This window comes from Lactuca virosa, chromosome 2, assembly GCF_052849685.1.
Source record: "Lactuca virosa cultivar CGN04683 chromosome 2, Lactuca_virosa_CGN04683_v6, whole genome shotgun sequence".
NCBI lineage: Eukaryota > Viridiplantae > Streptophyta > Magnoliopsida > Asterales > Asteraceae > Lactuca > Lactuca virosa.
In genome coordinates, this window is record NC_136427.1 from 218,328,596 (window position 1) to 218,354,696 (window position 26,101).

At 36.5% G+C, this 26,101-nt stretch overlaps 1 protein-coding gene across 1 annotated transcript; it reads right to left on the minus strand.

The window, feature by feature from the left end:
• Nucleotides 1-22,827: 22,827 nt before the first annotated feature.
• Nucleotides 22,828-24,880, minus strand: LOC145160223 (Thiamine pyrophosphate dependent pyruvate decarboxylase family protein). The gene is made up of 2 exons (XM_079079329.1): nt 23,336-24,880; nt 22,828-23,246 (listed from the first exon to the last, which is right to left on the minus strand). The coding sequence occupies exons 1-2, from the start codon at nt 24,734-24,736 to the stop codon at nt 22,932-22,934; spliced, it is 1,716 nt and encodes a 571-aa protein (XP_078935455.1). The 5' UTR covers nt 24,737-24,880; the 3' UTR covers nt 22,828-22,931.
• Between the last annotated feature and the right edge of the window lie 1,221 nt (nt 24,881-26,101).

Genomic DNA, 26,101 nt, shown 5'->3' on the forward strand with positions numbered 1-26,101 from the left:
TTTTTTGTAAATGTATAAAATTAGTTTTTAAACCATTTTCATGTTTATTTGACATAAATCAGTAAGTCTTAAGTATATTTTATTTTGAAAGTTAAATAGTTAGCTATAAATTTAAAATTACAAATGAGTTTTATATACTAAAATGATACGGACTTGGCAGCCAAAAATAATAATAATGCTGAATTAACATTATCCACATGGCAGAATGGTATGGGAGCTGACGTGGCACGCTTTGTTGGCATGGTGACGTGGACGGAAGTTGGAAGGGGCTAGAATAAATGGGGAGGTCGGTTTTGGACTCCAAGAGTTGGCAATAGTGGTTCCTTGATTGAAGACTTTATTAATCAAGTTGTAACCCCCCTTAATAATTAAGATAGTTAATGTTTCAGCCAAAAGCACGTTAAGAACAAAAGCACACAAGAGTCATTTCAGCTACAGCCAAAAGCACGTTAAGGTCCGCTGCAATTGTGCTCCAATCACTCAAGCTCACCAACGAATACGTATCATAAGTGGTATCAGAGCAAGTTCTGATGGATTGGGAAGACCCTAATTTCCTTCGCAATCTAGGAGAAGCATTGAGAAACGTAACGGAAGGTGCAAATCGAAGGCCGCCCGTTCGTGGACAACCACGTGTGGAGGAATGCAAGTTGACTGAATTGCCTGAATTTTCTGGAGGAACGGATCCAGAACGTTACTTGGATTGGGAACGGAAGATCGAAAGAGTTTTCGAGTTCAGGGAGTTGGATGACGAAAAGTGCTGCAAATATGTCATTCTGAAGTTAAATGGTGGTGCCTCATTGTGGTTTGAAGGGCTTAAGGCCAAGAGAGCCGTGAAGGTAAAGATAGAATTTCTTCCTGGGAATCCTTGAAAAGAAAATTACGAAAAATATATGTACCTCTAAACCATCGACTAACCACCTACACAAAAATTGTTGTTCTGAGACAAGGGAAACTGACCGTGGGAGAGTACATAGATGAGTTTGAGAAGTTGGCATTGATGGGTGATATAGAAGAGATAGAAGAGCAAAAGATGTCACGTTTCCTTCGTGGCCTGAATTTTAACATCTCCAATACCGTGGAGTTGTATCCTTATGCAGATTTTGATACACTTTGTGGCTTGTGTTTGAAGGTGGAGGCCCAATCTAAACCAAAGTATGGGAGTTCAAGTGTTGAATCGTCCAAAGTCAAGAGTTGGTCCAAAACGGAATCGTTTCCCAAGCAACCATCTTCTTCTAGTTCTATTAGTGCTTCTAGTGCTTCGGTTACTGAAAAACCCACGAATGCACACAAAGAGACCAACTTATCCAAGGTACGATGTTTCAAATGCCAAGGGTTTGGGCATTATCAAAACGCATGCCCAAACAAAAGGGTGGTGACCTTAAGAGAGACGTGTGAATACCATGATGAGTTGTTGGAAGAGGAACAGATGAATAGCATTTTTAATGAAGAACATGAGGAAGACGAGGTGGAGGAAGAGGAAAGTTATGAAGCACCAAGGTATGACACAAACCTAGTAATAAGAACTCTAAAAACACAAGTGGTGCAATCTGATTTTAATCAACGTGACCAGTTATTTCACACCAAATGTTTAGTCAAGGACAAATGGTGTAGTCTTATTATTGATGGTGGAAGTTGTACAAACGTGGCCTCAAGTGAAATGGTGACAAAATTAGGGCTGATCACTACCAATCACCCTAAGCCTTATGCACTCCATTGTCTAGATGATGGAAATAACGTCAAAGTAACAAAACAGGTGAAGGTTGCTCTCACAATGGGATCTTATGAAGACGAGGTATTATGTGATTTCATCCCCATGGATGCATGTCATATACTGTTAGGGAGGCCATGGAAATTTGACTGTGATGTTGTGCATAGGGGGAGGACTAACAAACATGAGTTGAAGCATAATGGCAAAAAAATTGTGCTTAAGCCCATGTCCTCATCAGCTGTGAGATCCATGAGTACTAAGCAAGGCAAAAGGACAACTCTTACCATGTTGGCTAGTGAAAAGGAAGTGGAGCAAATCCTTGATCACAAGGAGGTGGTGTACATGTTGGTGGCTAAAGGAGATGCAAAGGCTGATCAAAACGAGCGACTAGATGGTCCTTTGGTAGATTTACTTATGAAGTATGGAGACGTTTTTCCAATGGAACTCCCACCAGGTTTACCTCCCATTCGTGGCATTGAACATCAAATTGATCTCATTCCAGGTGCCCCCTTACCAAACAAAGCAGCTTATCGTTGCAATCCGGAAGAAACTAAAGAATTACAAAAACAGATCGGAGAGCTCATGCAAATGGGTTATGTGCATGAAAGTTTAAGCCCGTGTGTCGTACCCGTTCTTTTAGTGCCAAAGAAGGATGTATCTTGGAGAATGTGTATTGATAGCCGAGCCGTGAACAATATTACCATCAAATATAGGTTTCCTATCCCTAGACTTGATGATATGCTTAATGAATTACATGGAGCTGTTGTGTTTTCTAAAGTTGATCTAAGGAGTGGGTATCATCAGATCTGGATGAGAGAAGGGGATGAATGGAAGACGACATTCAAAACAAAGCATGGATTGTATGAGTGGACTGTTATGCCATTTGGCTTAACTAATGCTCCTAGCACATTTATGAGGTTGATGAATGAGGTGTTAAAACCGTTTTTGGGCAGATTTGTGGTGGTATACTTAGATGATATTCTGATCTATAGTAAAAGTAAAGCGGAGCATGTGAAACACTTGGAACAAATTTTTGAGACCCTTAGGGTACAAAAGCTTTATGGGAAACTCGAAAAATGTTCGTTTTTTGTAGATAAGGTAGTGTTTTTGGGATACGTGGTGTCAAAGGATGGAGTATCCGTGGATGAGTCTAAGATTGAAGCAATTAAATCTTGGCCCATTCCAACCAACGTTTTTGAAGTGAGATCTTTTCATGGTCTTGCCTCTTTTTATTGGAGATTTATTTGTGATTTCAGCACTATTATGAGTCCTATTACGGGTTGTTTAAAGAAAGGTACCATTTCATGGGGGGAAGAGGCTCAAAAGGCATTTGAAAAGGTGAAGGAGTTGTTGTGCAATGCCCCGGTGTTGGCATTTCCTGATTTTTCACAACCCTTTGAAGTAGAATGTGATGCTAGTGGTGTGGGCATTGGTGCGGTGTTGATTCAAGGCAAGCGACCCATAGCCTATTTTTCAGAAAAGTTGAATGGTGCAAGGATGAATTATTGTACATATGACAAAGAATTCTATGCAATTGTGCGTGCTTTGGACCATTGGAGTCACTATTTACGTGCTACTCATTTTGTGTTGCATTCCGATCACGAATCTTTAAAGTACATTAATGGGCAGCAAAAACTTAGTACACGACATGCTAAGTGGGTGGAATTTCTCCAATCATTCCATTTCTCATCAAAATACAAAGATGGAAAAAGCAATGTGGTGGCTGACGCGTTGTCTAGACGATACACTTTGTTGGCTACTCTTGATGTCCGTTTGTTGGGATTTGAAACACTCAAGGATTATTACGCCTCTGATCCAGATTTTGGAGAAACCTTTTAAAAATGTGCAGGTGCTCCCATTGGAGAATACATGGTGCAAAATGGATTTTTGTTTAAGGGAAATCACCTTTGTGTGCCTAAACATGCCATAAGGGAGTTGTTGATTCGAGAAGCACATGGTGGTGGTTTAGTGGGGCACTTTGGGGTGGCAAAAACGTTGGAGGTGCTTCGTGAACATTTCTTTTGGCCCAAGATGTTGGGGGATGTAACCAACATAAATAGCAAGTGTGTGACGTGCCATATGACCAAGACTTCTTTTAAACCTGGTGTGTACACTCCTTTACCAATTCCCAATCACCCTTGGGAAGATGTTTCCATGGATTTCATTGTAGCATTACCGAGAACACAACGTGGCAAAGATTCAATCATGGTGGTGGTGGATCGTTTTTCCAAGATGGCTCACTTTGTTCCTTGTCACAAGACGGATGATGCTAGTATGGTGGCTGATTTGTATTTCAAAGAGATTATACGCTTACATGGCATACCAAAAACTATAGTTTCTGATCGTGACTCTAAATTTTTGAGTTACTTTTGGAACACATTGTGGAGAAAGGTTGGGACGAAACTGTTATTTAGCACATCTCATCACCCACAAACTGATGGGCAAACGGAGGTAACTAATAGAACCTTGGGCACGTTGTTAAGGGGTTTGGTTGGCAAAACACAAAAGGATTGGGATACTAAATTGGCACATGCTGAATTTGCATACAATCGTTCTCCTACATATGCAACAGGGCACTCTCCATTTGAGGTTGTTTATGGTGTCAACCCATACATGCCTTTGGATTTAATTCCATTACCAAAGGGTGAATGGGTCCATAAAGATGCAAGTGAAAAAGTTGAAATCTATGTTGAAGCTTCATCAGCAAGTTCGTGAAAAGATCCAGTCCGTCAATGAAGTTTACAAGCAAAAATCAAACAAACACAGAAAACCAAGAGTGTTTGAAGAAGGTGACTTAGTTTGGTTACATATGAGGGAATATCGTTTTCCTAATAAACGAAAGAACAAGTTAATGCCCAAGGCGGAAGGTCCTTACAAGGTGGTTGGAAGAGTGAATGATAATGCCTACAAGCTAGAGTTACCTGGTGATTATGGAGTTCATGCAACCTTTAACGTGGGAGATCTTTCCCCATATCTGGATGATGATGGCCTGCTTGAATTGAGGTCAATTCCTTTTCAAGGGGGAGGAGATGATACAGACTTGGCAGCCAAAAATAATAATAATGCTGAATTAACATTATCCACATGGCAGAATGGTATGGGAGCTGACGTGGCACGCTTTGTTGGCATGGTGACGTGGACGGAAGTTGGAAGGGGCTAGAATAAATGGGGAGGTCGGTTTTGGACTCCAAGAGTTGGCAATAATGGTTCCTTGATTGAAGACTTTATTAATCAAGTTGTAACCCCCCTTAATAATTAAGATAGTTAATGTTTCATTTAAGTCTTGTTTAAATTCGTATTTGATCATTGTGGAGCTATATATAACTGCCAAAGTATTGTATTTTGATCATCACTTTTGAAAATTGAAAGCTTGAACATTGTTCATACCCGTAGAGTTGTTGCTTACACTCGAACTTGATCATTTGAAGGATGTTGTCCTGATCTTGATTAGAATTCAGTCAATAGGTCTTGATTGTTTTCTAGAACCTCAATTTATAGGTCTAGATTGTTGTTCAAATATATCCCCTTTAAATTTCGTTGTTTTCCTTGTGTTCAAGTTACATCCCTCACGGAAAAGCACCAAAAAAAAGAGTCATTTCAGCCAAAAGCACGTTAAGAACAAAAGCACACAAGAGTCATTTCAGTTACAACCAAAAGCACGTTAAGGTCCGCTGCAATTGTGCTCCAATCAACCATTTTCATGTTTATTTGACATAAATCAATAAGTCTTAAGTATATTTTATTTTGAAAGTTAAATAGTTAGCTATAAATTTAAAATTACAAATGAGTTTTATATACTAAAATCAAATTAATGAAGATTAATTAGTTGGAATTTAAAGATTAATTAGTTGGAATTTAAAGATTTGTGTAGGTTTCTAGTCAATATGGTGTAAGAAATCATTAACGTAAGTATGTTTTATATTGGATTTGAAGAGTTAGCATTAAAATTAAAATTACAAATAAGTTTAATTATTTAAAATTAAATTAAAGAGAGTTAATTGATTGGAAGTTAGTGAATTGTGTAAGTTTCAAGTCAATAAATGAGTTTAATGTACTAAAAATCATATTAATGATTGTTAATTAGTTGGAAGCTAAAAAGTTAAGGTATATCTAAGATTGCTTCTCAAAGTGCTTATTTGCTTTTTGGAAAAGCCCTTTTTTGCCTATATAGTAATTGTTTGTTAAACACTTTTTTAACTTATTGGTTTTTTGAAAAGCCAATAAGTTATTAAGTCATTTTAAAAAGCACTTCCAAACACCCACTTAATATGTTTCAAATTAATATGTATAAGAAATCAATAATTTAAGTAAACATTTTATGTGGATATGGAAAAAATGTTTTACATTACCTATTTTTAGGTTGATTTTCATAAACTATGTTTCTTCGAAGTTAGCTTAAACAATTCAAAATTGTCTTTCAAAACATTATAATTTTGATTATATGAAACTGGCCAAAGAAAAACATGAACACAAAACATTAGCAACATTTCATAAACACATTGTATAAATGAAACATCACCAAAATACAGTCCAAAATTTCCTTTTTAATCGTTAAGAAAACCATAGTTATCAAACATCATATGAAAATCATAAGTCGTGTATCTCAAAATATCATAAACATCTGTCAAGTAAATATCATAGTATAAACACCCCAGGCTAAACCAATGGTGTGTGCTCTGCAATCATCCCGAGCTCTTCCCCTTGCTACCGGAAGTACCTGAAACCAAAACTGAAAACTATAAGCACGAAGCTTAGTGAGTCTCCCCAAAATACCACATACCATACACATAATCACATAAACACATAAACTGGGCCCCCGCCCCTTCCTCGGGCCCCGTCCGGCATCGGACAGAGTCCGACATCAGGCCCCGCCTAGCATCGAACCCCGCCCGGTATACAGATCTGTTTCTACCAGGCCCCGCCTGTCTCTGGGCCCCTCCCGCTATACACATACAAACAATAACATATAATCATGCTAGTACATAAGGAATCATACACAACACTATATCTTCTAGTCATAAGGCCTTGCCTGTCATGGGCCCCGCCCCTACTCTGCTAATGGTGAGATATGGAACCCCGTCCACACTTAGCTAGTGATGAGATACAGGACCCCGCCCATACTCACCTCCCTACCAGGCACATACAAGTATCACAAAAACAAAAAGTATAACTAAACATGCATTCCTTCATCGAGTACCAACCTATATCAAACCGTAGTTCGGAAACATACAAATAAACCTTCCTCGGGCCCCGCCCGACATCGGATCGAAATCCGGAAACAGGGCTTATCCCGATATCAGACCGAAATCCGAAAACATTCCTCGGGCTTTCCCCGGTATCAGACCGTAGTCCGGAACATACTAACATACATAAACGGGCCGGCATTAGTGCCTTCGACCCGTTCCTATAGGAGAAAACTCACCTCACAAGCTGACTGTAGAATCCCGCAAATAAACCTATGGCTGCTAGCTGGCAGATCCCCGAACTGCTGATCTCTCGACTCCCCGAGCTACTGATCATCATACAAATTAGATAAGTTCGGGATTCTCACAACTTAACCATAAGTCCTCACTGGGGTAAAAGTGAAGGGTTTTGAGCATTCTAACACTCCTATGGTGTACATGCAACCCTAAATACCTTGGATCTATGTTTTCTCTATTATACATGCAAATATTTGATATTCCAAGGTTTCATCCTAACTAGCATAATAAGAAGTAACTATACTACAAGAATATAGTATAATGACATACCTTTTGATGTAGTAGCTTGATTCCATGGAGCTTAAGAGCCTAGTGCCTCAAGTATGACACCTCAAATGGTTCACACAACACCAAGAACCCTTGGAATAACTAGAGAATAAGGATACATGCACCAAATCCGTTTTTGCCCTCTTGTGTATACACACTAGTGCACATTTCATGAACTCGGACCCTCTTTATATAGTGTGGAGGATTAGGGTTACATTCATGTAAACCCTAATACCCATGACCTTTCATTTCCATAGGATCCATAGGTTAAACACTCCATGGACTATCCATGAAAGCTTAGCCCAACCTAAATGAACTTGGCCCACCACATATATAAGAGTCCATATTTAATTAGTTCCTTTTGATCACTATATTAATTCTAAATTAATTCTTGATCAATACTAATTAAATAATATGATTTCATATTAATATATTAGAACTTATAATATATTAATATAAATCACTAGTATCCTTTTTCCTCATTTTGTCTATCCAATTGTTCCGATGCCATGTAACCCAAATGGATCATGTCAACTCGGGTCAAGTACATACCAATTATAGTTATGGGCTTAGACACTAATCCAACAGTCTCCCACTTGGATAAGTCTAAAACTATTATTGCGTATGACTCCAAAACCCGACTAGCAATCGTAGCTCTTAAAGCCGCTGTCGAACTCTGAACAAATCAATGACGCGTCCATTAGATAAGCGATCATATATTCCTACATTCTAGATATCATATGGACTGAGACATGGATTATAATCATTCTCTCTGTCCATTTGTTGTTTCCCGATTTCCGATTTATGATGACCGACTAATTGAACAAATCAATTCAGTCCAGGCTTGGCCAAGCACTTCGGGGTGTCATCACTAAATCATCGAGGGGCCCACAGATATCGCTTTTATCCCAACAAGGGTAAAGGGAATGGATAAACTTCGACTCATATGCTTGTTCTACTACTTGTTGAATCATACACAAAGGCACGTTTTAGAACATCGAGTTACCAATGTGTTTTCGTACAATCAATGTATAACCAACTCATAGGCAACAACTCATATCTCTAGGTTTGAAGAATATAAGATATTATCATCTCATGATCACTCGTGATAAAATCCATGAAGTGAGTCAAATGAGCGTGGGTTGAATCCAATACTCAGAACTTATGAGCACTCATGAATGTTGTAGCAACTCTTGCTATGTCCAGTACCTTAGACATCTACAAACCAGCTTCATGACAGTCTTGCCTTAATACCTACTTCCAACGTATTATCGACTGTGGATGGTTTGAATAACTTAGTCATTCGGGAAGAATGACCTAGTTATTCTGGAAGTCAAAACATGAAAAGTGAAACACAATAATGATCGAATCCAATATGGTCTCAGAACTTATGAATAAAAATAGAACACCTTTTATTTATCACAATATTGATTACACATTATTCATTGCACACTGTTTCAAATTATCAACTTTATACTTGAATCAAAACAATATTCATGCCATGCTCCAAGCATGCACACTATGTTTATCCAAACAATAGTCACACCATACACCAAATATGCACACTATGTTTGTCCAGACATTAGTTATGCCATACACCAAGTATGCACACTAAGTTTATCTATGATCTTTTACTTTGTGAAATAGATCGATTGAACATAATTCCAATGATTCTCATTTCACAGTCCCAAACCCTTACCACAAATGCAAGAATTCCAAATCCCTGCACTTTACCGAAATCTGTTAGATTTTAAACTTATATGCATTGATCCTCTCGTACTGATTATGCACAAAGTCACAAATACTTGTCAACAGTCATTACAGAGTATTCCAATGGAGATCATTCCATGGAAACAAAGTCTCAAATTCAAAGTACATTGCTTTGAACATCCTTCTTGCATTAAGTTTCCTAATCTTACATAGATTTAATGAATGAATTCCACCTATGGTAATATTTCCATATTCTCATTTTGACTATCACTTCTGAATAAAAGTTGCCTCTTTTTAGAATATGTCAATATGGTCCTCTCAAAAATTAACACCATACTTCCAACTGTCCCTGAGCAACCAATCTTTGGTAAACCTTAGATTGTCCTCGACAATTGCTTAATCACATCCACTTCTAGTACTTTCTCCCTCTTAATGTCATAGGCATTTGGAAAAATTTAGAAAGGATGAATATTATAACACATGCAATCGACCCTATATCCGAAGCATATTGGACAGGATTCATGATGTCTCACATAAAGACATGATACTGGACCAGTCTTTTGCTATAATATTTCTATTTCTATTTTCCATGTTCTCACAATTCAGATTATGAAAAGGGATGTCGTAATCATAATCGAATTTTAGAACGCAAATAATGTTCTCATATATAGAAGTTCCTTATGTTGAACCATTCCAACATAACATTCATATATATATATATATATATATATATATATATATATATATATATATATATATATATATACTTGACTAAATTTGATTAAAATCTCAATCTAAGCTTTTAGAATTGAAATGAAGTATAATAGAAAGGATGAATATTATAGCACATGCAATCGATCCTATATCTGAAGCATATGGGACACGATTCATGATGTTTCACATAAAGACATGATACTGGACCAGTCTTTTGCTATAATATTTCTATTTCTATTTGCCATGTTCTCACAATTCTGATTATGAAAAGGGATGCCGTAATCATAATCGAATTTTAGAACGCAAATAATGTTCCCATATATAGAAGTTCCTTATGTTGAACCATTCCAACATAACATTCATATATATACTTGACAAAATTTGATTAAAATCTCAATCTAAGCTTTTAGAATTGAAATGAAGTATAATTTCCTCTCCCTTAATTATAGCAAAACAACTTTTCCCAATTGAACTTTTGTTTTTCTATAATTAACATTGCTAACTTGCAACACTTATCATAATTATCATGCTCCCACTAACATGACGATTATTTGCATAACACTTATGCTTCCACTAGGTTTGACATGTACTCAGAAATCAGCTGGACTTCTAGAAACCAATACTTTATTGACTTTCTTACCAAAGTTCAGATTTCTGATACGAGATGCTTTGATAAAACTTTATCAAAATCATACACCTTTCCTTAAATAGCACACATTTGTGTCTAAACAATTTCAGAACTATGAAAATGGATGTCGTAATCATAGTCTCAATTGTTTAGACCTTTGCCACTTCTCACAAGTCCATGTTAGTATGTCGGTTAACCACACACGCTCCACTAACGACTTTGAGAATGCAAATATCACAATTGCTATCTACTTAAAATCTACTTAGTGAAAGTGTTTCCTCACCATCATTTTCATGAATCAGAGAGAAACCTTATGACACTTAGATTTTATGGTGTATGTGTTCCTATCCATGTGAATTTGTCAAAACCATAATCACAAGACGAGGTTAGTGACAAATCCAAACTCATATGGATTGAACTTGTGCAATCTTAAATTCTTGCCACCTGGCAGCACAAGGGCCCGCCATTGCTTCCAAGTTGTTATGCAACCGATTGAGAACTCTCAAAACTCATATGAAAAGCCAACTTTAACTGGAATGGGCACAGAAATGGAATATGTCAACACAATAGGTTATAAACCTCAAGTTGCGCGCTAGTGATAAACTACAGATTTTATTCTTGATTAGATCTTGAAACTCTTTCAGGATCTTCTAGACTCTCACTGTCCTCTTGACATATAAGACTCTCTTGCCAAGACCCATTGCTTGACAAACAAATATTCAAGAGATAGTGCGGATTCTTATCAAGACAAACACTTCACACAATTGGCCTAAGTTGGTCTCTGTTTTATCCAAAACATCACAACTTACCAATTTCAAATGTACAATAGTAGAACACATTTTAGTCTTACATTTGACAAGTGTTATAAACCTTCTTAAGATTATATCACTCAAGTTACAATCTTGGAGTATGACTATAAGACTTGTTTTGGAACGAAGTATGTATCACCTTCTTGATTTCACCATTTCAATAATTCATGACTCCTCTTATTAGCCATAAGAATGCACTAAGATGTCCCTAGAGGATGAATTGTGATATGGTCTCACAATCATTAAGATGATTATAAAACATGATACTAAAGTACTCTCCCATATTTTCAGATTTGAGAAACTTTTATCTTTCTGCCAAATTTGATTATTCTCATTCGTTATGCCATACATCAAAACTTTTCCAATGCTTCAGAATTATACTCAAACTTGTAGTATAACCATATTTACTAAACTTCAGTAAATCATGACGAATAGTCTTATCGATCTTTGTGGTGGACTTGACCTGTAACGACCCAAAATTTTCAAAGAATTTTTTTTTTAATTAATAAAACACACTTGCATAATCCATGAAATCCCAGCACAACAGTTTTCAAAATCGGTATTCATTACAACTTATTTAACTCATCAGAGTGTCCCCAAAAACATATCAGTAAAAGTGAGATAGAGTGCACGCCGTGCCATCACGCCTTGCCCTTGCCCTTGGGCTAAGATGTACCTGAAACAATTCCACAAACTGTAAGTGAATGCTTAGTGAGTTCCCCAGAGCATACCACACATACAATCCAATTATCACATATCATGTTAGCCCTAAGGCTACATACACCACATAAGTCATGCATACAACTGATAAGGATGTCGTGGGCTCGTCCCCAAGGTCTTACTCTAGGATGCCATGGGCTCTCCGCATGGTCTTACACCTAAGTGCCATGGGCTCTCCCATGGTCTTTGATAGGAAAGCCATGGGCTCTCCACATGGTCTTACATCCGAGTGCCATGGGCTCTCCCATGGTCTTCCATACAACATATCACATATATCAAAGCATATTTCCTAGTTCATATCAACTATCATGTCACATAACACAACCTCAGCTAGAATACTACACATCATAAAATGGGTCGGCCTTGGTGCCTTAGACCCATTGGTATCGTGAGGAGACTCACCTGAGTCTGCCGAATACAAAGCTGTTCTCCTAACAGTCTGTAACCTCCCGCGCTGAATAATAATTTTAAACAATTTTAGAACTTTAACTAGTCAAAGGAAACCCAAATTCCAAACCCTTCCCAAAAGCCCAATTATCCATCCCTTGCTAATGGGCCCAAAGTCCAAGTCCAAAATCCCTAATGGGCCTCTTGACCCAATAAGGCCCAATCAATATGTCCATGGCCCATAATAGATGATATGACTCATAATTCTCAGAATACCCCCATGCCCAATAATCAAATGAGGCCCAAATAGCTCAAGGCCCAAAACGGATTCGGCCCAACTGTGGTGCGTACGCTTAGCGTACCATCCTGGTACGCGCAGCGTATTGGGGTTCTAGGACTTACGCGCAACGTACACTGGGGTACGCCCAGCGTACTAACCGATTAAGCACTTTTTCTATTAAGTGCTTAATACTCGATTCTTTTACGTCCAGAAGTCAGATCCAACCCTATTAAGACGACCTAAGGCATAAAGTTGGCAACTTTATGCCTTAGCATGTCTCAAATGCTCCCAACACCCTCATTAAGACATTTTCAAAGCTCTTAGCCCATGCATGAGGTCAAAATACCCATCAAGACTCCATCTTTATGTTGAAAAAGGACTAAGGGACCTCAGATCTGTCATTTCCATCCTTTGGAGTTGCTTAACTCACCAATGGAGGTCCAAAATCAACCAAAAGGGGAAAAGATGAAAACCCTAGCTAGATCTAAAGATTAAAGAAGAAAGATCCAAGCTTTTCACCTCCAGTAGCTTTGCAAGATGACTAAAATGCAGGTTCTTGAAGCACCAACTTGTTCCAAGCTTGCTTGATCACCTCTTCTTCTTGGAATGAACACTAGAAGGCCACAAATGCACTCTTTAAAGATCAAAATTGTCTCACAAGTTTCTCTGGAGTGTAAGGACGTTCTAAGGCTGTGGAGGCTCTCTAGGATTAAGTTCAAGGGAATTAAGGTCGCTTAAATAGGCCTCATGTCCGAGAATTAGGTTTTTGGATCCCTGGCGCGTACGCCCAGCTCCTCCGCGTCCAACCCTGCATAGTACGCTAAGCGTACACCCATGTACGCCCAGCGTACTTAAGGCGCTAATTATGCTAAAATGTCAATTCTTGAGGGTTTCAAGTCATACCAGATTTAAAGTGTTACATGACCAGTGCACAAGAATGTGTACTCGATCCCTTAGTCCTTCACTTGACTCACATATACATGTGAACAAGGAATTAGTCTTAATTTTCCAAAGGTGAAGCTTTTCATTCATCATACTATACAACTTGCATGATTCCAAGTTTCGGTCCAATTGAAACTTGGGTGATGAGAATCTTTCCTTATTTGGTAAATTATGACACTACCACAAACGAAAGAATCAAATCCATTTTCCAATGTTTCTATCAATGGAATCATATAAACAACAATTTTTCACAAATGCCCTTGTAAGGATACTTAAAATAAATAAAAACAAAACTTTTCTTTTATTTAAAACTTGCGGAAAAACTTATCCTTACAATGCAAATGCATATGAAAAACTATGTTGTTATCTATTCTGATGCAATCTATCACAACTCTTAAGCAGCAGCTCAAAAATTCTAATCACCGAACCATGCGATCGAAATTCATCTACGCGATCAGAATCAGCTTACTCTTCTTTAAGCTTCCTCTCCTTTCTTTGATTCTTAAAACTTCAACATGTGACCCAGTCACATCATGTAATAAGAATCTCCAAATAGGAACTTAATAGAGTTAGATAGTGGACTTACCTGAAGTAGAGTCAAACTTTTTGATTTGACCAACCTTATGATCTTTCAAGTAATAGGGCAGCTTTACAACCAATGCCCCTTCCTTTGGCAATATAAGCATATGGACTCTTTGGGAATGGTACACGAGACTGTCTCAGACTTAGACTTTCTCTTTACCATTTGGTCAACCGAGTTGACTATGGCCGATCCCTTTCCATTGGGAAGAGAAAGCTTTTCTGGATTTTCAATGTTACCATTGTCAATGTCCATGGAAGTTTGGGAAGTTGATCTTCTAATCAAATTTTCTTTACCAGTGCTCCAAATCATTTCTGATTCAGCAGTACCTAGCAAATAGATAAGATCATTAAGGGTCATGTCATAGTCTGTTTCATAGTAGTCCTAAAGGAAACTCACTATGTGACTTAGAAAGTGATTGAACAACCAAATTTCTCAAGACTTTGACACCCAACTCTCCCGGATTGTCAATATATGACTTCATCTCCAAGATATGAGCACACATAGACCTTGCTTGCCAATAGGGCTTGAGTGACCTTGAACTATTCAAGAACTTGTGGGTTAGGGAGAATAATTGGAGGAGGTGGAGGAAGTGAAGTATGATTTCCATGAGCCAACCACGGGACATCATCTTCATTAGGAAAGCTTGTTCCAAGGGATTTGGGAAGATCATAGATGTCTAAACCAGACATCTAATATGGGAGATATTCAAGTCAGTTGATTTAAGTCCTTAATATAACACCCAATATGAAATATTAATGCTAGGACCCAACACAATACTTTTATAACTTGGAAGAGGGATACCGTAATCCAAGCTATAAAATATTTGAAGGTAGGCGAATGACGATTCACCAGTTTCCACCATGAAAAACGAAATAGAAATACTAGGTTTTAATTGGATTTGAAACTCCTAGATCTTTTGAGATTCATTGAACTTTTCAATGGCATGTTTCAATCTCGATTGTGCCCTCTCAAGTTTTGTGACTGGGATGCCGAGGATCACAAAACAAGGTGTGAATAACCATGCAAATATACTTGGTACCCTTAATATTTATCACTTAATCGATGTGCCGGTTAACCACACGCGCTCCACTAACGACTTAAGCAAAGTGCAAAGTGTAATTTCATGGGTTAGCACCAAATTCACATTTTCCTAAGTAACTAAGATTGGGAATTTATAAGAGTTTAGTTACTTAGTATCTATCATTAATACTTTTAATGAAGGGAGAATTATAGTCCTTGTCCTACTCGTTCGGCTAACGACCCTCCCCCAGTCAAGGAAGCGGTGGGTGAGAGTGGACACCCATTAAACTGCCATTTTATAGGTAGTAACCTTATCCCCCTCCCCTTATAGACCGGCTTCGTGAATGAGGCCTACTAACAGTAAGACTGACTTGCTCTTATACATATATATATTATTAACATGTAATACTATAAAGTATAAGGGTTGAATTTTAACTTTTAAAACTCTAGGGTTTGAAATTAAAGTGTGTGTGAGACTTTACAAATTCCAAAACTTGAGGGCAAGTTTTGAACTATTCAAAAACTTTTGGATTTTCATAACTTATGAGTTTAATTAAGGTTTTAAAAACTTTAATGAAGAGACTCTTGAACATCCATAACTTGAGGACAAGTTATGGAGTTTATAAAACAAAAAGACTCTTCAATTTTGTAACCTATGCATTTTAATGAATCTTTAAAAGAAATGTCTTTTGGTAATCCATAACTTGAGGACAAGTTATGGACTCCATTAAAACACATTTAGATCAAGAATTAACTAACAAACAATTTTGCAAATAATTCCTATGATCTACCAAAACTCATAAGTGTATGAACAATCATATCAACAATTTCAAGAATTACATAAACACACATAGAGCTTGAAATTTTTATAACAACTTTGAAATTGGTTTACCATAATCATTACCACATCAAAAACAGGTTTTATAAGTCCAAAAGAGTTTAAGGTAATGATTCTAGACCAATTCCAGCTTTAAAACTCGAAGATATGCTGTCAGGGGGTCCAACTCGCCTAGTGCATGAACCAACTCGATGAGTTGGATGAATTTAGGCATGGACTCGTCGAGTCCCTTACTGGACTCGTCGAGTCAGCTGACCAGACAACATATAAACTTCGATTTTCAGCAATTTGCATCAAGTATAAAAGAAAACAAGCCTAGGCTCTGATACCACTAAAGGGTTTTGAGCATTCTAACACTCCTATGGTGTACATGCAACCCTAAATACATTGGATCTATGTTTTCTCTATTATACATGCAAATATTTGATATTCCAAGGTTTCATCCTAACTAGCATAATAAGAAGTAACTATACTACAAGAATCTAGTAGAATGACATACCTTTTGATGTAGTAGCTTGATTCCATGGAGCTTAAGAGCCTAGTGCCTCAAGTGTGACACCTCAAATGGTTCACACAACACCAAGAACCCTTGGAATAACTAGAGAATAAGGATACATGCACCAAATCTGTTTTTGCCCTCTTGTGTATACACACTAGTGCACATTTCATGACCTAGGACCCTCTTTATATGGTGTGGAGGATTAGGGTTACATTCATGTAAACCCTAATACCCATGACCTTTCATTTCCATAGGATCCATAGGTTAAACACTCCATGGACTATCCATGAAAGCTTAGCCCAACCTAAATGAACTTGGCCCACCACATATATAAGAGTCCATATTTAATTAGTTCATTTTGATCACTAGATTAATTCTAAATTAATTCTTGATCAATACTAATTAAATAATATTATTTCATATTAATATATTAGAACTTATAATATATTAATATAAATCACTAGTATCCTTTTTTCTCATTTTGTCTATCCAATTATTCCGATGCCATGCAACCCAAATGGACCATGCCAACTCGGGTCAAGTACATACCAATTATAGTTATGGGCTTAGACACTAATCCAACAAAAAGACCATTCTACCCCTCACATACTCTTGTCCCAAAATGAACTCTACCCAAACCTTGGCCCAAAAGATAAACACTTCCTCAAGGCCCAATACTATCAAGTCCATAAAAACCCATCAATGGCCCAATTTTCCAAATTGGGCCCAAACCCTTACACGGGCCTTTAGCTAAAGCCCATTTACTTTTCTGAACCAATGATTTTCTGATGGCCTAAAGGTGTAAGCCCATTGGGCCCAATCATGGCTTACCTATATTGGGCCCACTAAAGCCTAATTCATCATCCAAGGCCCATGAGGCCAAGCCCAGTAGGACAAGCCCATTACTCTAAAATCCTTAGTCTATTATGAGCCCAAACCAAAGGATAAGTCTAATACCAAGCTAGCCCACAATCAGAGCCCAAAACTTGCACAAGTGATGGTCACGTTGTGAGCACCTTATGCTCACGTCGTGAGGTCGCAATTTCAGCCTAGAAACTTCCTCGAATACGCTCTCACGTCGTGAGGCTTCAATCCTCACGTCGTAAGTCCAGATCTGACCAAAAATGAGCATTAAGCTCCTAATCCATTAAGCCTTAACATGGGACAGTCTAGAGGGTCTTCCTTGACCCCAAGGACCATAAAAATCGAAGCTTTCCAGTCACATATGTCCAATACATGACTTAAACATCAACTTAGATTAAAATGAAGGAAAAAGGGCCAAGACTCAAACTTGGAGTCCAAAACCATGACCAAAGTTCAGATCTAGAACATATAGGACTTAAGATACCACCATGATCCATAAAGTTGCCAACTTTATGGATCCCATGCATGCTAACCAACATTACAAGCCATGAAATGCATGAAAATTTAGATATAGTAAGCAAGGAAAGGAAAGGCATGAGCTTGAGGACTTACAAAGGTCCAAAAGCTCCACAACTAGCTGATGAAGCAACCAAAAAGATAAAAAAAAATGCACCACCAATGATCTTCTTCTTCCTCAAAGGGCTTCAAAGCCTCTAAAATCTCTTGAATAACACCAAGAATGACTAAGAACTTCAATGGGGGCTGAGATTAGGGTCTCCAGAGGTCTTGGGAGTGAAAGAGGTTGCGGAGAAACAACCCTAATCATCTCATACCTTTAAATACCCAAAAATTAGGGTTTTCGTGCATCAGACGATCCTCATGTCGTGAGACTTAAATGAGCTTGGTCAACAAGTCAACGATCACTCACCCGAACTACTCCAACTTCAAACGACCATAACTTCTTCGTTACACCTTCGCTTTTTGACATTCTTTATATCCACGGAAAGGTGGCAAGAATCTCTACACATCTATCAACTTATCCTCACCTCAAAACCTTCCGAACAAAAATCCAAAATTCATAAAGAGCTCGAACTGCCACTTTACCGATATACCCCTTGGCTCCAAGGCATAACCCAAACTCCTGTATCACCTCAATTACATTGTCCGTACCTAAATGGGTCTAGATCCCTCTTTTCCAAAGGCCCTAAGCCTTATGATAACCTATCTTCAGGCCACAATCCCGAATTAGGAAAGCGATTCGGAACAGGGTGTTACAATAAACACTTAGAGCAAGAAACCTGTTAAGAAACCAAGATGAATGTATAAATAATATGATTGAGGTAAATGAAAAAACGTTTTACATTACCTATTTATGGTTGATCTTCATAAACTATGCTTCTTTGAACGATTAATCAAAATTGCCTTCGAAAACATTTTAATTTTGATTATACAAAATCTACCAAAAAAAACATGAATAGAAAACATTAGCAACATTTCATGAACACGTATGGCAAGAAGCCTTTTAAGAAATCAAGAACTGCAAAGAGAAATATAGAATCTAAAGTCACGTGTAATAGTTTATATTCAATGTTCGAAGTTAAAACAATTAGTAATAGTTATTAAAAAACAATGGAAAATCTTTGAACAATATGAAAAGACATGGGGGTTTCAAATTAATGTGGCCTTTGGAAATATGCCTCTATTATTATTATTATATATATATATATATATATATATATATATATATATATATATATATATATATATATATATATATATATATATATATATATATACAAACTAAGTGAAATTAGCAAAATTGGCATTGACAATATCATTAGTTCAGTAGTTCACAATTGGTCCCTCCTCCAATATCTTTGTTTGATTCTTCTCTTTCAGTTTACCAACACAAAAATCACAAAAAAAATGTATAACTCAAAAAAAATAGAATAGATGTAAAGAGGGCATAAAATTTGAAAAACAACACCAAAAGATGCATCACTAAGGCACAACTAAGGACAAACAAGAAACACGAGCTTAATAGTGAATCCAAAGAAGCAAAAAAGAAGGTACCTCAAAAACAAAAACTAATCGAAAGCAATGAGAAATGTCGATAACATGGCTACAAACCACAACACGGGTAAAACTAGAGAAGGGGAACAAAAATCCAATAGTTATGGTATACATCATCCCAAAATAAAAAGAAAAATAATATAAACACTTCCACCTCAGGACAAAAACTGCAAAACATCTTAGAGAAAGACATGCCATATCAGGAGCCAAATGGAGCCAAAGGCATTACCGTCTACATGGTCAAAAAGTACATTAGTTAGAGTAAAGCGCAACCCAAATATGAACAACATGAACATTTAATCACTATTAGCAACCCTACAAACAAATATAAAAACAATATGATAGTTTTTTCGGTTTCTTGCTCACCTATTTATTCTTTTGCTTCTTGAAAATCGTTGTGAAGTTATGTATTATGAGGAGTCATGAAATAGTCATAATTGTTTATTGAAAACTGAAGCGTTGAGGACGAGGCCCAGGACGGTCGCCCAACTTTCCCCCGATTGGGTCGGCCCTGTAGTTTGCGGACTCCTTATCAATCACCTAGAATGTCAGATCAAGTTGAGGTCGACTTCAACTTTTCTATTTTTGCCACCTTCGCAAACATATATGTTGGATTTGGCATACCGATGATATTAAAGGATATATAACATACCATCAAAAATAATATTATCTCTTATGAAATATTTCATTTGGATGTGTTTTGGTTCTACCATGAAATACTAGATTTTTTACGAGATGAAACATACTCTTATTACAATAAAGAAGGTAATATTTAATTATGTTTCATGTCCAACTATGAGAGGAGGTTCTTTATCCACATAACCTCCTTGTTAGTTTATGCAATAGCCATGCCTCTGCTGCTTCTGTGGTTGAAAGTGCAAAATCTGGACTGACTTCCAACCAACTAATGTACCTACAATATTAAACACATATCAACTTATGTGCCTTCAATATTGAACACATACCAGTAGTGCTCTTCCTGAGTCTAAACATGCATCCACTCAAGACCGCATTTATGAATCCTTCAAATGTAACTCGTGGTGCTCTTCTTTGTGACCATATTAAATTTTCAGTTAAAAAAAAGATTTTCGTAAAAAAGAAGTTGAACTTTACTAGTCGACCAGTGGTGAATTCATGTCTGAAGGAAGCATGCGCTCAAACAAGTTTAACTAACCAACTAATATTTGCTATTCATATTTACACCCCTCACATTCATATATCCTTCCTTACATGCACAAAAGAGAGCCTTGATGATATAGTCATACTAGCTTAAGAAACTTAATTTTATACATATAAACCAGTTATTTTCCATGTTTTCAGTAATATGGGATGTCTTAAAATCATTCATCCAAAGTTTGTTTTGGACGTTTAATATATCAGAATAAGATATGAGAACACAAATATATAACCATTTATCTTTTTTCAAAATGTGTAAGGTATGGAAATTGTGTTCAAAAATGAAAAAAGAAAGCCATATTGGAAAACTGGGTAAACCGATTCTTCCAACAAACATATTAAATAGTTAACTGAAAATAAATAATAGCCAAACATATTTATAAAAAAAAATGGAAATGCATACAACTTGCAAATGCCAAGACTTGAAAAACTCGATTAAAATTAGTTCAGTTTCAGCAAAAAGGAAATTTCAAACGAACACATTGAGGCATAGTTACATGTGTGTTTTAATCTCACATTTTCAACAAAAATATATAGAAAATGGTGGCAAATATTTTAATTTCTAAAAACTAAAATGTTTTGTCAAATACGTTTGAGTAAAATTATAGACATCTTCCCAAGCTTATCGTTTATTTAGTCCACAAATTGTTATTTGTACAATTTAAATCCAAAATAGTTTATTTGTATGTGATGTTTCATGTTTGAATCGGACTTTGACTTTTGAGGCTTGGTTCACACGCCTGACCCCAAATGCTCTTTGTTGTATATCTCATGTCTGTATATTTTTAGACTTTAGTACGTGTAATATCAAATAGAAATTAAAGCTTAATAATCAATAATTTCAGATAAAAAAATAATGGATTAATGGACAACCATTTATAGCACTTGGAGAAGGTTTATATAATCAGGAGCTGATATATGTACAAATCTTTGGAGTAAATCTTAAATTATTTTTAATATATTTTGCAAAAAAGATTTATTTTATTAGACTTTCAAAAAAGGAATATATTAATATTTCGACTAAAAGTGTCCACTAAAAGGAATACATTAATATTTCGACTAAAAGTGTCCACAATATGAATTTATTTTATTAGACAATCAATTACAATTAACCAACTTAAAAAAATATAACAAAATAAATAAGGTTGTTGGTATAGTTAATTTTTTTAGTTGGTATGTACAGGTTTTTATCTTTTTTGGGGACGAGGCCTCAGACCGACCCGGTTTTCGATGGGCCCGGTTTGGCTGGAGCTAGGCGGCTTAGCCCAAAGTGGCTGAACCTAAAATTGTGTGCCCAGTAACTCTGGTTGCAGAATGCAGATTTGCAGTTGCAGGTAGGAGAATTTATGAACTAATATCTGTTAAGTTGTTGATGTGTTGGTTTAAATTTTTTAAGTTTCAAAATAAAATTTTAATGAAGCTTATAAGTTTGTAAATATACAACTTTTAACTATTTTATTTTTTTCGCTCCACTGATGACATAATAATCATCGCATCACATTATTCATAATTGGTCGGATTCAAATAATTATATTAAAACGGCATTGGATTCAAGTAGATGACTTTAAGTTGATCTTGTTTTAGAGTGAGTGGTCAAACAAGAATTTATTGGTGATTCCAAATTTTCGTGGATCCCACGAGCAACAAAAAATGAAAATAAAAAGTAAAGTTTTCTGCTAATTTTGACAATCAAACAAAAGTGTATTGCTATTTGCTAATTTGCTCTGCATCATTGGTGAATTGAAATAAATAGCAATGTATATGAGTCTGTCCCTGTTTAAAACTAAAATAACAGGAATAGTCCTTGTGTAAAAATATTACACAAATGGTCCCTGTCAAATATTAAACAAATGGTCCGTGGCAAAAAAATATATATATTACACAAATGGTCCCTCAGAAAACAAATAGTACATAAATGATCCCTGTTTAATTTTTTTGGAAATTGTTTTCTTTTTAAGCATTGTAATTAGTACAATGCCATAATATGATAACATATCTATAAGATTAACACATTAGCACACACACACACAGAAATCACACAAACACACAATTTGGTTATGTATAATCAGTCTAATATCACAATCTACTTTTTTCAAAAATTCAAAAGCAACAAGATTACAACATGTTCATTCCATAACCATTATCAATTTCAAATTTATTCATGTTCTTTTCCTCCATATTTTATGAGTTTAAGACATCAACCACAAACAAAAACTACAAAAAAAAAATTCCCTCAATTCTTATGTTCCATTCGACCACTTTCAGAACCTGCATACGGATCAATGGTGACATTTATAACAGCAGGTTTCCTTGCACTAAAAGATTCATCAAGAGCAGATTTAAGCTCTTCAGGGGTCCCAACAAGATACCCTTTCCCTCCAAAAGCTTCAATCAAAACATGGTATGCTGCTCCAGGGACAAATGAAGTGGGTGCTGGATCATCTTTATAAGGCCCTGTAATTTCATTAGGACATCTCCGGTCACCACCATACACACCACCATTGTTGAACACTATCACCACCACTGGTAAATCATACCTAACCAAAGTCTGAATAAAAACCACAACATATTTCAGGACCAAAATTGAAAAAAGAAGAAGCTAGATTCAGGGGAAGAAAAATGAAAAAGAAAGCAAACCTCGACTTCCATGGCACTGAATCCGAATCCAGAATCACCTTCAACAGCAACCACAAGCCGATCAGGTGAAGCTATTGCTGCTGCAATACAATACCCTAAACCAACACCCATTGTCCCCCATGTTCCTGCATCTAACCGGGTTCTGGGTTCCATTTGAACCAAAACGGATCGACCCACATCCATGGTGTTAGCCCCTTCTGAAACCAGTATAGGAGCAGGACTACCTAAACTAGCAATCTTATCTCTGATAATCCTCATTGGAGTCAAGAAATCAAAGGGGACAACAACTTTGGATAACTGTACCTCCATTTTTGACACATTTTCTTTCACCTTGTTGGTTATGGATTCGATCCAAGGATGGGTTCGACCTAAGCAAAACGGGTCGTCTTTGATCTCTTTGTTTAGTACTTGAAGAATCCTTTTTGCGTCCCCAATTAGGCCTAAATAGGGTTTTCGGAGATCAATCTCTTCTTCATCTATGTCAATCAAGATGAATTTAACATCTTTTGACCACTTTGGAGGTTCTCCAAAGTGCAATAGCCAGTTCAATCTAGCACCAATAACTACGGCGACATCACATTCACCAATTGCAAGTGATCGGGCAGCTGTTGCAGCTAGGTCATGGGTATCGGGTAATAGACCTTTGCCCATTGGAGTCGGCAAGAATGGGATTCCGGTTTTTTCAACTAGGTTCTTGAGTTCATCTTCAGCTCTAGCTATGGCTGCCCCTTTACCGAATACAATCAATGGCCTCTCGGCTTTTCTGATTAAAGATATGGCTTTGTCGATTTCTTCTTTTGCTACTTTCTTAATTGGATCTGTCTTTCTACTATTCTCTGCTTCATCTAGTAATTTGTTTGCTTCTGACTCGGTTATTGTTTGGTGGAGCACATCGGAGGGGATGTCTAAGTAACATCCGCCGGGCCGACCTGATCCGGCATGATCGAGAACACTGAAAACCGAATTAGGTATTTCGTTGATGTTTTTTGCTTTAACGGAAAACTTAACGAAGGGTTTTACCGCGGCGATCTGATCGAGTTCCTGGAAATCTCCTCTGCCGACATCCTTCTGATCGCAGGATCCAGAAATCATAACCATCGGCCAAGCGTTGGCGGCAGCGTTGGAGAGTCCGGCGAGGCCATGAACACATCCGGGGCCGGAAACAGTGAGGAGGATGCCAGGACGACCGGTGAGGTATCCATAAGCTGATGCAGCGTATCCTGCTGACTGCTCGTTATGGAAAGCGATGAATCTGATTCCGAGTGCGACGGCGCGGTTGGCTAAGGAGGTAACAGGTATTCCGACGACGCCAAACATGCGGTCGATGCCGCCGCGTACTAGGGCTTTGGCGATGAGAAGATTGCCGTCAACTAGAGCAGATTTCACTCCGGATTCACCCATTAGCGTGTTGAAAAAGCAACAATCAAGTAGGTAAAATTGGAAAATAGAGAAAAAAGGAGAATTAGTGGGAGGAGAGTGAAGAGGAAATGGGGAAGACTAGGCGTCGTCGATACTAATTTGGGTAGAGCGAAAAGGGTGTGATAAATGGGTGACCTGGTGGAAATCAAAATTGGTTTTGGCTACTGAATTGAATCCATCAGCAAGCCGACGACAATTGAAACCAGATGCAGACTCGAATTTCAATTCTCTTTCGGAATGAGTGCCACTTGACAACTCGATTACGTTCAGAGTTTGTCTCATTGGCATCTTTGTAAAAAAAATATATAAAAATAAGGCTAATTCTATAAGGGGCTGTGAAAAAAAAAACATAAAACAAACTCCTTTAATGGTTTTATTTACATAATGTTTTAAAATTAGTTTTTTAAGTCGAAGATTATTGGTTTATTGTTTGTTAGGTCAATTGGTTTCTAAAATTTACATATTTTTTTCTATTATATATATATATATATATATATATATATATATATATATATATATATATATATATATATATAAATCAAGAATTTTACATCCATGAGTTCAAATAATCAAACATTAAAAATACATATAAAACAACTTATAGATCAATCTAAATACATTAAAAAATACATAAATACAAATTTTACATCAATCAATCCGTTTTTATTCAATTTAACTAGTTAAATTTTAACAATTTCAACCGAGTTTTTGTAAAAATCGGTTGGTTCGTTTCGGTTTAGAAATAAAGGAAATCTATAGAAAAAGTCTCAAACTTTTAAGAAAAGTTTTAAAAAGGTTCTATTTTTTTTTTAACAGAAGAGTCCTGATTATTTAACATTTTGCCCAAAATAACGAAAAAGTCATTTTTTATATTTGAACAACAAATGACAGAATATGTGATTTTCTCAAAATAATGGAACTTTTCTGTTCAAAAAAAATTAAGACTTTTTTGAAAATTTTCCCAAAAGTTTGGGATTTTTCTGTAGATTTCATTAGAAAAAGCCATAAAATCGGTGTTAATTGAATTGTTCATTTCCCCAGTTTCCTATCCAACCAATTAGACCAATTGATTCAAATAGGTTTTTAAAATACTCATTTACATTGTCTTCCGCAAAATATTAAATATAGTAAAATAGTCTAATTAGTTAGGGTTATCAATCAAAATGATTTGACATTTTGGTTTTTTTATTTTTTCTTCTCTTTTGGAAAATTGTTAGAAAAATCTTAATATTTTCGGAAAAGTTTCACTTTAGTCCAAAAACAAATTAACATAGAAGTTCCGATTAATTCATTTTGGCTCAATATAACAAAAACAAAAACATTTTTTTTCTTTTAACAGAAAATTAC

Coding starts and splice junctions, on each gene's coding strand:
- LOC145160223 (XM_079079329.1), bottom strand. CDS start 24,736: ATGGGTGAATCCGGAGTGAAATCTGCTCTAGTTGACGGCAATCTTCTC. Junction 23,247..23,335: donor TCAGTGCCATGGAAGTCGAG/GTTTGCTTTCTT, acceptor GTTTTTATTCAG/ACTTTGGTTAGGTATGATTT.